The sequence below is a fragment of the Schistocerca nitens genome, chromosome 2, assembly GCF_023898315.1.
Source record: "Schistocerca nitens isolate TAMUIC-IGC-003100 chromosome 2, iqSchNite1.1, whole genome shotgun sequence".
In the NCBI taxonomy this organism is placed as follows: Eukaryota; Metazoa; Arthropoda; class Insecta; order Orthoptera; family Acrididae; genus Schistocerca; species Schistocerca nitens.
Genome location: NC_064615.1, coordinates 910183136 through 910195306, shown reverse-complemented (window position 1 = coordinate 910195306; position 12171 = coordinate 910183136). Strand labels below are relative to the sequence as shown.

Genomic DNA, 12171 nt, shown 5'->3' with positions numbered 1-12171 from the left:
CAGTCATATATGGCCCATTTTTGCTGTAGCTTGGACAACTTCACTGAAAAGATGGCCACCAACTGCCAGGTTTGCCCATGTGTTGCTCGAGGATGGCGCCTAAGGTAGACTATCAGGCATCAGTGATGACTGCAGGTAGGGTGGGGGTGGGTCAGAAGGGTGATACCAAACAGGTCACACTTCATTCACACAAAACTGTCCATCATTGGACACTCCAAAGCACAGGCTTATTTTCTTTTGCTTGGTAGTGGCAGTGAGGGGCTCTTGTACACTTGCAGCATTTTGTACATGACAGTAGGAAAAATTTGCCATGCTGAGGAACCGATAGAGTTCCTTGAAGGCTGTGAAGCACAGAAAGTCAGCTATTGCCTAGCCCTTCTTGGCGAGTGGTGTGTTCCAGAAGTTCAGTTTCTGGATTACCGAAAACATACTCCTCCAGGTTAATTACAACTCCTGCCATCGGAAGCAGAAGAATAATATATGGAGTGTCGACAGTGCTCCGTGAGACTGCAAGGGTAGCATAGCATTGCGGGGCACAATGGTGAACGTTATCTAGAAAGCACTGCCAAGTTTGAGCAGCATTGTGGAACCAAAACAGCATAAAAATTTCTCATAGAGGCTGAACGGTGTGATAATTGCTGTTTTATCTATCCTCCAGGGTGACCGGGATTTGCTTGAATGCTTCCGCACAATCAATCTTGCTGAAGACTGTTGTGCTGGAGAGGTTGTCACTGTAGTTTCAAAGGTGGTGCATGGAGTAACTGTTTGGGATCATTTTCAAACTTATCAACTGATAGTCACTGTAACAGCACCATGTCCTATCTTTTTTTGGGACCATGAGTAGGCCAGAGGCCAATGGACATTTACAGGGGTGGAGCATACCAGTGATGGTCACTGCCTTGATCTGTGCGTAAACAGCTCATCACTTGTCTAGTGGGAGGCAGTGAGAATGGTGGAAAACTGGAGGGCCCAGCATTGTTGCTATATAGTACACTGTGTCACGGTGCACCTCTTAGGGAGGGGCAGTAAATGTGTGTGGCAAGAGGGAATTCTGTGAGAAGATTGGCAAAATGACCAGAGTAAGATAGCCATTTGATTGTGAAGTGGGTGGCTGTGTAGGATTCACAGGGGATGTGACAGTGGGATGTGCCATCCACAATGCGGCAGATCACCAGGTTGAGGAGCAGGACATAGTGGGAAATGAAATCGACACCAAGTAAGTCCCATGCCATTGTCAATGGTGAAAATTTCATATGAAATTTTGACTGAGGGTTAGGTCAACAGATCAGGTGTGGGTACAGTAGGTGGTGATAACTGAGCCATTAGCTGCAGTGAGGAATAGAAAGAAAGTAGCGGTGCCTACTGCTGGTCACCACTAATGTTTGGAGCCCATGAGCACAGTGCTCAACAATGTGTGGCATTGCTACTGAAATGTTTGTGGTATCAGTAGAGCAGAGAAGAGCAGAGACCACAATGGTCACAAATGTCTTGGTAGACACCACTTCATTGGCAGGGGTGGGGAAGGATTGGGGGGAGGGAAGGGTGTGCCTTTTGCAGGCATGTGCACTGGGGGCTATCAGGCAGACAACCATCATGGGTGTAGGCATCAAGAAAGCTGTACATACCAAGCTCACAATGCTTGTGGATGATGGTTGGCTGAATTGGCATGGCACGCAGGCGATCATGTTGAAGACTCTGTCTTTTAAAGTGGCTACCTCATCAGTGTTTGTGAAATCATATGTGGCCAGGTGCCATGCAGATTGTGGTGGCCAGGTGCATGGGCTAGTTTGGGAACAATAGTTGTTTGGACATTGTGATGGGCTCTGTAAGGGCACAGAGGTGTTGGAAAAGCTGTGAAGGTTGCATGTCAGTGCATTCTTCAGACAAAAATGTTTTGTATGTGCACTGCATCTTGGATTATGTTCATTGTGATATCAAATGGTCTTTTGGTATGACAGAACTGTTGGACTGCAGTAGATTTGATATGATGTCAAGTGAGTGCTATGGTTCCTGGTCCTGTGCTCCATGCATTTGTTTGATGTGGGTGTGATCCTCAATGACTGACTGGCCCAATTGCCCCACATTTATGTTTTCATAATTATTTTGTGGCACCTGAAGGTGAAGCTTCAAGCTTTGAAACTTCTTGTGGCTTAAATTTAGAAAATTAGAAGCAACTGAAGTGGATTTTTATTCTACAAATACTTTCCTCAGTTGGTGATGTTCACCTGATCAAATATTTTGTGGAATGAAAGTACTGATTAGACAAAAGTGAGCAGTCAGAATAACATGTGATGTTCACTGAAAATCATCACCTAACCAAGGAGTTATGTATTTTAACTGGTCCTTCACAATAGACATATTTGCTTCTGGAATTCATCATATAGAATCCATCAAAACTTGGCAAGAATATTAATATCCTGTAATACAACAGTAAAATAAAAAATAACATTTATTACTCATTGCTGTAGTTGTCAGTGGCTTAGAAAAGAATATAGTCACAGAACTCTTTGATCTGTTGCCCAATAATATTAATTTTTAATAATATTAAATCATATTGTAATATAAAACTAATTTCTAACAACAACATGGATAGGTTAGATTGCAACTCACCACATAGAGGAGATGTTGAGTCTCAAAGAGTCACAATGAAGAAAGGTAACAGAAATACTGTATTTCAGCTTTTGGACAAAATCCTTCTTCAGAAGTAGAAAAAACACACACATTCACACAACAACAACTGGCACACATATAGCCACTGTTAACAGGCACTAAGGCCAGACTGCAACTGCATCTAACATGAGCAGAAATCTATCTGGGTAGCTGGGCGAGTAAGAGGCATGAGGTGGAGAGGGAGACTGGTAGCAGTGTAGACATGAGGGAACATGCTAGTGCTGCCTGAGGAAGTGTGCAGGAGTATGGTGGGGGCAGGATAGGGAGGTGAATTATTGGGTTGCTGTGATGGGGGGGGGGGGGGGGAGGGAGATTGAGAGAGGAGAGAAGAGAAAAAGGCTATGTAGTTGTGTAGGCTGGGGGGGGGGGGGAGGAGGGAGATTGAGAGAAGAGAAAAAGGCTATGTAGCTGTGTAGGCTAGTGAATGCTGAGGCCAGGGGTGTCATGGGAAAACTAAACTCATTTCTTTTGGACAACTCCTATTCTGCAGATGAATTTTTAATTAAAAATTTGTAACATGTGAGCTCAAAAAGAAAAATATGTGTTAAATATCTGTGTATCACTAGTTACAAGAGAAAAGTTTATTTCTATTAAATTTAAGGCAGTGTTTATTTAGTAAAGTCTAAACTATACAGTAAGTGAATACATTTACTACTTTCACTATTTACATTCCATCCAATACTTTATAATATTGTATCAGTGTTAAAAATATATGATAGTTGATTGTGACCTTTGTCCTCAATACAGTATTGTTCACAGCAGTTCAATCTGGTGACATTCATAATGTGGGCTAGTTTGATTTAAATCATTTATCATGTTCCATAGATTCCACCATAAAGGAGAACTTCAGGGCTGCAGATCAAGTTAGCATGTACACTGACAAGAGACAATTAATTTGATATCAAAAAAGAGAATAAGAACTATCATCATTTTTAACAAAGGTGCCTGTTTATAATAAACATCGCAACTTAACATGCAGCTAACGGGAGCATTCAGTTCTCGAAGCCAGATTATTAGCAATTTTGTATGTTAGCAGTGGCAACTAAAATTTTATTTTGAATTAGTACGGATTCTAAATGTCTAACTTTCAGAAAATATAATGCAACTGAATAGATAAAAAATCTATTCACCAAGTAATGGCAGGAGAAAATATATATGAAGGTTAGAGAAATGTTCAAGCTTTCTTAGCCAGTGGCTTCTTCTTCTGGCAGAAGAAGTGAAGGGAAAGGATGGGGGATGAAAGAAAATGACTGGAAAGGTTTAGGAAATAAGCAGAGTTCAGAAAAGTTGCCCAGAACTCTGGTCAGGGGAGACTTACCAGATAGGATGAGAAGGAAAGGCTGATTGTTGGAGAATGCACTGGATGAGATTTGAAAACCTGAGATCTTAAAGGTGGGAGATAGGGTAATAAGCAAGACAGAGATTACTGACAAAAAAAACCATTTGAGTATATTTCAAAATTGTTACAATGCTTTGTGAGTAACCAAATATTTGTATCTACCAAAAGGACTGAAATTAACATATGGAAGAACTGAAAATATTCATCAAAGATTGTTTTGTAGATGAAAATTGGGGAGTTATATAGTATAAGTCTACACCAGGCCATGTAATTAGATTTTTGAAAATGTAATATTTTGGAATTGTAAGAAACAGGGAAGTGTTACAAAATCTTCTACTTTTGCTGAGTAAGTAGCACTGACAGAAGCTGTCACTGAGATTAAGTTGATTCTGGATATTTTGATGCAAAGTCTGATGAATCTTTAAAAGTATATGAAGACAACTCAGGGGCAGTTGGTATTGCAAAATATGGTAACTTTACAAAAAGCTGAAATGTGTTGAAGTACACTACCATTTTTAGAATGAATGTTACAGGAACAGAATTACTGACATTTGCACAGTGGATTTAGAAAACAATGTAGCAGACACTTTAACAAAATTCATGTGCACAAGTAAATCTGTAACATTTTGAGAAATGTTGGATGTAATTTGATTGCAAAATAAATGTAAGGAGGCATGTTGGAATGTGGTACATTTATATCAATAGTATTGGCAGTGTCAAGAGGGTTCTTAACAATAAGCATACATGAGTGTATAATAGCCAGTTTGATATTCTGAGTATATTTGCTGCATGAAGACAGATGTAAATTGTATTTAACTTTTTGGTAATAAAAAGTCTTAACAGTCTTCTCCATCTATGACCATGTCTGAAATGTTTATTATGAAGTAGCTCTACACTAATTATAACTTACTGCCATTTTGTCATTGGCTGAATGACTGGATTTGACACATTACTCCCATTACTTCTTACAGTATATCAGGCCATAGTACTTCTGCAATAGACCTGGTCACAGAGGCAGATGGGCAGAGTTTCTCCACCAGTTTATTCAGGGTCTCTGCCTTCTTCCAGCTAAATATGGAACACAGGAAGTTCAAATAGGTGGATGGAGCCTCTGCTTCCTTCACATGTTTTTAATGCATTTAGATACAGAAATCATTAGAAATTAGCTTATTTGTGCTTCAGAGGAAAGAGAATGGCAGGAAAGTGTGGTGTCTTGCCCACACGTTGCTAATAGGGTGCTTACGGGATGCAGTGTTCTCGGAATGCTATGCAACAATTCAATCAAATAACATTAGTAGCTTTATTTTCAAAAAGCAAATTAACAATTCTTAACTTGACTATAGCAAATGTTGCTAGTGAAAGGTGACATGAAAACAATACAGTCTGATAGTGAAGCACTAAACACACTGCAGACTTGGACTGATCTAAGTGGCTGAGGCTAGCAGGAGCTGCATATATATTCACTTGCTGCAGGGGACATGTCTGGTGCAGAGCGGTACAATTCCGTGCACCATTGGCTGCCCTTTCTTCACTGCCTTCTCTGCTTTTGCATGCCGGCTTTTCATTCCGGCATTTGTGGATATGCTGGAACAGAAAGAAAATGGTTTAAAATCTACTGTTACCTTTTAAATGCATGGGAATACAGTTTCCAAATTCACAGAAGTGAATTATGTATAAAGCTGACTTTGTATTTAGTAGGATATAAATTGATATAGTTTTTATAAAGGGTGAAGCGGTTGTAAAAGTAGGGCAACCATTATAATGTTGTTGTTATTGTTGTTGTGGTCTTCAGTCCAGACACTGGTTTGTTGCAGCTCTCCATGCTACTCTATCCTGTGCAAGTTCTTCATCTCCAAGTAACTACTGCAACCTACATCACTCTGAATCTGCTTGCCGTATTCATCTCTTTGTCTCCCTCTATGATATTTCCCCAAACGCCTGCCTCGAGTACTAAATTAGTGATCCCTTGATGCCTCAGAGCGTGTCCTACCAACTGATCCCTTCCTTTGGTCAGATTGTACCACAAATTTCTCTTCTTCCCAATTCTATTCAGTACCTACTCATTAGTTATGTGGTCTATCCATCTAATCTTCAGCATTCTTTTGTAGCACCATATTTCAAAAGCTTCAATTTTCTTCCTGTCTAAATTGTTTATCACCTATGTTTCACTTCCATACATGGCTACACTCCATACAAATACTTTCAGAAAGGACTTCCTGACACTTAAATCTATCCTCAGCATTAACAAATTTCTCTTCCTCATAAATACTTTTCTTTCCATTGCCAATCTACATTTTATATCCTCCATACTTTGATCATCATCAGTTATTTTGCTCCCCAAATAACAAAACTCATTTCCTATTTTAAGTGTCTCATTTCCTAATCTAATTCACTCCGCATCACCAGATTTATTTCGACTACATTCCATTATCCTTGTTTTGCTATTGTTGATATTCATCTTATATCCTTCTTTCAAGTTATTGTCCATTCTGTTCAACTGCTTTTCCAAGTCCTTTGCTGTCTCTGACGAATTTGCAATGTCATCGGAAAACCTCAAAATTTTATTTCTTCTCCCTGGACTTCAATTCCTACTCCAAATTTTTCTTTTGTTTCCTTTACTGCTTGCTCAGTATACAGATGGAATAACATTGGGGATAGGCTACAACCCTGTCTCACTTCCTTCCCCATCATTGCTCCTCTTTTGTGCCCCTCAACTCTTATAACTTGTCATCTGGTTTCTGTACAAATTGTAAATATCCTTTTGCTCCCTGTATTTCACCACTGCCATCTTTAGAATTTGAAAAAGAATATTCCAGTCAACAATGTCACAAGCCTTATGTGAGTCTACAAATGCTATAAACATAGGTTTGCCTTTCAATAACTTGCCTTGCGTGTTCCTACATTTCTCTGAAATCCAAACTGATCATCCCTGAGGTTGGCTTCTATGAGTTTTTCCATTCTTCTGTAAAGGATTCGTGTTAGCATTTTGCAGCCGTGACGTATTAAACTGATAGTTCAGTAATTTACACTCCTGTCAGCACTTGCTTTCTTTGGAATTGTGGTTATTATATTCTTCTTGAAGTCTGAGGGTATTTTACCTGTCTCATACATCTTTCTCACCTGATGGAAGAGTTTTGTCGTAGCTGGCTCTCCCAAGGCTATCAGTAGCTCTAATGGAATATTGTCTACTCTCGGGGCCTTGTTTCAACTTAAGTCTTTCAGTGTTTTGTCAAATTCTTCATTCAGTATCATATCTCCTAGTTTTCCTCTACATCCTCTTCCATTTCTATAATACAGCCCTAAGTGCATCTCCCTTGTATAGACCCTCTATATACTCCCTCCAACTTTTTGCTTTCCCTTCTTTGCTTAGGACTAGTTTTCCATCTGAGCTCTTGATATTCATACAGGTGGTTGTCTTTTCTCTAAAGGTCTCTTTAATTTTTCTGTAGCCAGTGTCTATCTCAACCCTAGTGATATATGCTTCTACATCCTTACATTAGTCCTTTAGCCATCCTTGCTTAGCCATTTTGCACTTCCTGTCAATCTCATTTTTTAGACATTTGTATTCCTTTCACCCAATTTATTTATTACCTTTTTATATTTTCTCCTTTCATCAATTAAATTCCATACCTCTTGTGTTACCCAACTGTTTCTACTAACCCTCGGATTTTTTCTGACTTCATCCTCTGCTGCCTTTACAATTTCATCTCTCAAAGCTACTCATTCTTCTATTGTATTCCTTTTCTCTGTTCTTGGCAATTGTTCCCTAATACTTCCTCTGAAATGCTCTACAACCTCTGGTTGTTTCAGTTTATCCACACCCCATCTCCTGATTTTTTATCTGCAGTTCATAACAAATAACTTGTGGTCAGAGTCCACATCTGCCCCTAGAAATGCCTTACAATTTAAAATCTCGTTCCTAAATCTCTGTCTAGCCATTATATAATCAATCTGAAACCTTCCAGTGTCTCCAAGTCTCTTCCACATATACAACCTTCTCTCATGATTCTTAAACCAAGTATTAGCTGTGATTAAATTATGCTCTGTGCAAAATTGTACCAGGCAGCTTCCTCTTTCATTCCTTTCCCCCAGTCCATATTCACCTACTAGTTTTCCTTCTCTTCCTTTTCCTACTAATGAATTCCAGCCCTCACGACTATTAAATTTTTGGCTCCCTTAACTATCTGAATAAATTCTTTTACCTCATCATACATTTACTAATCTCCTCCTCATCTGCAGAGATAGTGGGCATATAAACTTGTACTACTGTGGTGGGTGTGGGCTTCTTGTCTATCTTGGCTACAATAATGCTTTCACTATGCTGTTCATAGTAGTTTATCCATGCTCCTAATTTTTTACTCATTATTAAACGTACTCCTGCATTACCCCTATTTGATTTTGTGTTTATAACCCTGTATTCAACTGATCAGAAGTCCCATTCCTCCTGCCACCAAAATTCACAAAATCTGACTAAATCTGACTTTAACATATCCAATTCTCTTTTTAAATTTTCTGCCTACCTGCCCAATTAAGGATTTGACATTCCACCCTCTGATTTGTAGAACATCAGTTTTGTTTTTCCTGATGACGATGTCCTCCTAAGTAGTCTCCACCAAGAGGTCCAAATGGGGGACTATTTTACCTCCAGAATATGTTATTCAAGAGTATGCCACCATCTTTGAACTATACAGTAGTGCTGCATGCCCTCGGGAAAAATTACGGCTGTAGTTTCCCCTCATTTTCAGCTGTTCACAGTACAAGCACAGCAAGGCCGTTTTGGTCGATGTTAGAAGGCCAGATAAGTCAATCATCCAGAGTTTTGGCTCTGTAACAACTTCAGATACCTTATGCTTGTCTGGCCTCTCAACAGAACCCCTCTGTTGTGGTTGCACCTATGGTACAATTATCTGCATTGCTGAGGTATGCAAGCCTCCCCACCAATGGCAACCTCTGGTTTTATTTTTATTTCTTCGTTAGATACATTCAAATAATAACTGTTTTTATAAGACCTTTGCTGCCTTAGTAAACTGATTATTAATTCTATGAGAGCAATTAATTTGTCATTATTTCAGTCAATATGTCCTGGATTAGTGAAAACTGAGATAATGGATAACCTCAAGATACTTGACAAGAAAAGGATTTATTCCAAACTTTCCTATCTTCAACCAGAACATATTGCAGATGCTGTTGTGTATGTACTCTCACAGCCTGCTATTTTGGAGGTAAGGTATCTTTCATGATCCAGCATCTCTTACTTAAGTAAACAGTAATTTGGAAGAAGTCAAGGAGTGTATAATTCAAACATTTATAGAAAGGGCTAATGTATTGTACTATTTAGTATATTGTTATTGCCTGCCCTTTTTTGTTTCAGAAACAGTTTTAATAGTTATTTTTTCAATTTGAAACATTTTTACTGTGCTGTCACTGATTAGTTATCTATTTTGTTCTATATTTTATATTCTTATTTTCTAGGTTCCTATGTTGGTAATACAGCATGTTGGACAGGGAAGAATAATTGAGTCACAGTGAAGAATTAAAACAAAACTTAGGATCATTCATAGAACTGATAACCAACAAGAAGCCACAAAACTGGAAATATACAACTGAATGTAAAAAATTAATATGAAATTCTGCTCATAATGTCTCTCCACTTTAGTTGAATTCATTGATAAAGTGAAGATACAATTTTACAAATAGTATTTCACACTGTGTATACTGTTGTTCTCTTTTTGGGTTCCATACCTTATTCAACAAAAATGGAACACTTATAGGATCACTTTCTTGTCCTTCTGTCTGTTTGTCTGTCAGTCCAATTGTTAAGATTCCATTTTGAATGGGTAGAGGAATGAAGTTGGAATTTGTGTTACATTCTAAGGTATATGATCCCTTGATGGTGTCAAAAATTTTAGCTTCTAAGTCAATGCAATCAAAAGATGTGGCCATGTATGTCACATATTTTTATACTCACAAAGACACTCATCAAAACCTATAGGGTACTTCCTGTTGACCTAGAATCAGAAGATTTGGCAAGAAGCAAGGTTTCATGGTAAAAGTAAAGGAAAAAATCTGAAAATTGTGTTTGTATCACATTTTTTACCATTTGTTCTCTGTCTCCCTCTGTCTACCCGTCTTTTCAGACCCCTTTTCCCCTGAAATGGGTAGAGGTATCAAGTTGAAATTTATGTGAAATACTGAGTTATATGGGCCTTGGCAGTGTAAAAAATTTCAGCTTCAAAGTCAATACACTCAGAAGACCTCTTTTTGGCAAGAATGGATAGAGGTATGAAATTGAAATCTGTCAAATAATAAGGTCTAAGGTACCTTGGGGGTGCAAATAATTTAAGCCTAAAGCAATGCAATCAAAAGATATGGCCATTTATGTCACATATTTTGATACTTGCAAACTTACTCATCAAAACCTGTAAATGAATTATGTATATATTTACTGGTCCTGGTGTACAAGCAGTAAAGCATGTACATGGAAACGAAGAGGTTGCGATATTGAATCTTGGCCAGACTACAGACTTTTCAGTCTTCATTTTAACCAATCCTTCACCTCCCAGTGATGAGAGGAGTTACTAGAAACTGCACATGATTCAGATTCCATGTTAAACTGTACGTCCTCTTTCCCCATATGGAGAATCATTGAACTGATGCTTACACATTGCCTTATGTCTGTGAATTGTCAATTACATGTTATGTAATCTCTGTGATACAGATGCTTTGTGCAAATAAAGGTACATGTATCTGATGTTTAAATTTGCTAACTGTTCCTGAACATTTTCTGGTGGTGAAACATAGGAAAGCCACAACAAAGAGAGAATTTTCAGAATCACAGGGATGTCGAAGATATACTGAGCGAGCGTGCACCAGTTCCAAGTGACTACGCGGTTTACTACACAGCAGCATCTCTTCTCACGTAATGTGCAGTGCTTTCCTCCAGCTAAGTCATTCACATATTGTGGCATTCTGTTTGCCTTTATTGATTACTGAAACATACTACATTACTGCCCACATACTAGTAGCTGAAGTAATAGTTGAGTAGAACATAGGAGATAATTGATTTGTGACATGCATAGCTTATCTCTAGTGAGAAGGTCAATACAGAAGCCTGCAGAGTACTGTCACAGATCATGGCCATGAATACTGAAACAGCAGATTGTCTCTCCAAGCTAAAATGTGATGAGGAACACAGCATTCCGATGTTACCCCTTTGTCAATGAGGTGGAACATGTTAGCAATTGTCTGCAGGAGACAGCGTAAGAAGATTACACAAACTCGGAAAAACGAGATATCCTAAGGGTAATTTCAGATGTCACGGCTGTCAGGGCGATGTTGGGGGTTTCTGCACAGTCGTTGAACAGTGTTTGACTACCACAGATTAACTAGAGTCATTCTCCAGAACTTCAGCATTGGGCTCGCTTCTGGGAACTGTCTGAATCTTCCATTGAGGCAGACTCAAACTTGACAGTTGACAATAATCAGGTGTTTCTTCGAGGCTCTCTTGAGGAGGAACCCAAGAGTTTGATAGAAGTAATTTGTGAACTATAGCTGAGTACAAGTGCACTAAAGAAATTTTGTTCACACTTTATGGTGCAAGGCCAGAATTATTCAGGTACATCTTGATTACCTGGAAGCCAACATGCATGAAACATCCGGTAACATCCGATTCCCCGAAAGCTCTGAACTTATCATTTATTGAATGTAACTGGTGCATCCGAACTCTATAGGCGCCAGGGGAGAGCGTAGAATCTTATGGTCGAGAGCTAGTCCTTAAAACACTTCGTGCCTTCCAGAGAATAAATGTTCGCGCTGGACAATCCATATCAAAAGCATACTATTGTCTGAAGAAAACATTCTGAAACTAATGAATTTCTTGTCAGATGAGGTGAATGGAGGGCTGATGGTACAAAGCATTCGAAGGGAAACTCCCAGGGTACTTCACATGATACGCAAGCCCCAGTGCTCACTCTAAGTCAGGAGATACAATATGTAAGTCAGTTTTGGAGGTAGGAACCTACTGTGTATTTTCCAAGCAGCATGGTCACTGGGAGGCAGTCAAGCTTGTTCAGGACCGCCTCAAAATTTTGAAATCCATTAATAGGTGTTTTCTTTTCCTTGACGAGGGCTGTACAGCAAAAGACTAGAGAAAGAAAGGAAAA

At 38.9% G+C, this 12171-nt stretch overlaps 1 protein-coding gene across 2 annotated transcripts in view; it reads left to right on the top strand.

Moving 5' to 3' along the window:
* The window catches only part of LOC126234703 (dehydrogenase/reductase SDR family member 11-like), a 66087-nt gene extending 55347 nt beyond the window's left edge, over positions 1-10740 (top strand). For both annotated transcript variants that reach the window (XM_049943445.1, XM_049943447.1), the window contains 2 exons: positions 9082-9231; positions 9482-10740. In XM_049943445.1, the coding sequence (XP_049799402.1) occupies positions 9082-9231; positions 9482-9538 (207 nt within the window). In that variant the 3' untranslated portion in view covers positions 9539-10740. The remainder of the gene's footprint in view (positions 1-9081; positions 9232-9481) is intronic.
* The last annotated feature ends 1431 nt before the right edge of the window (positions 10741-12171 follow it).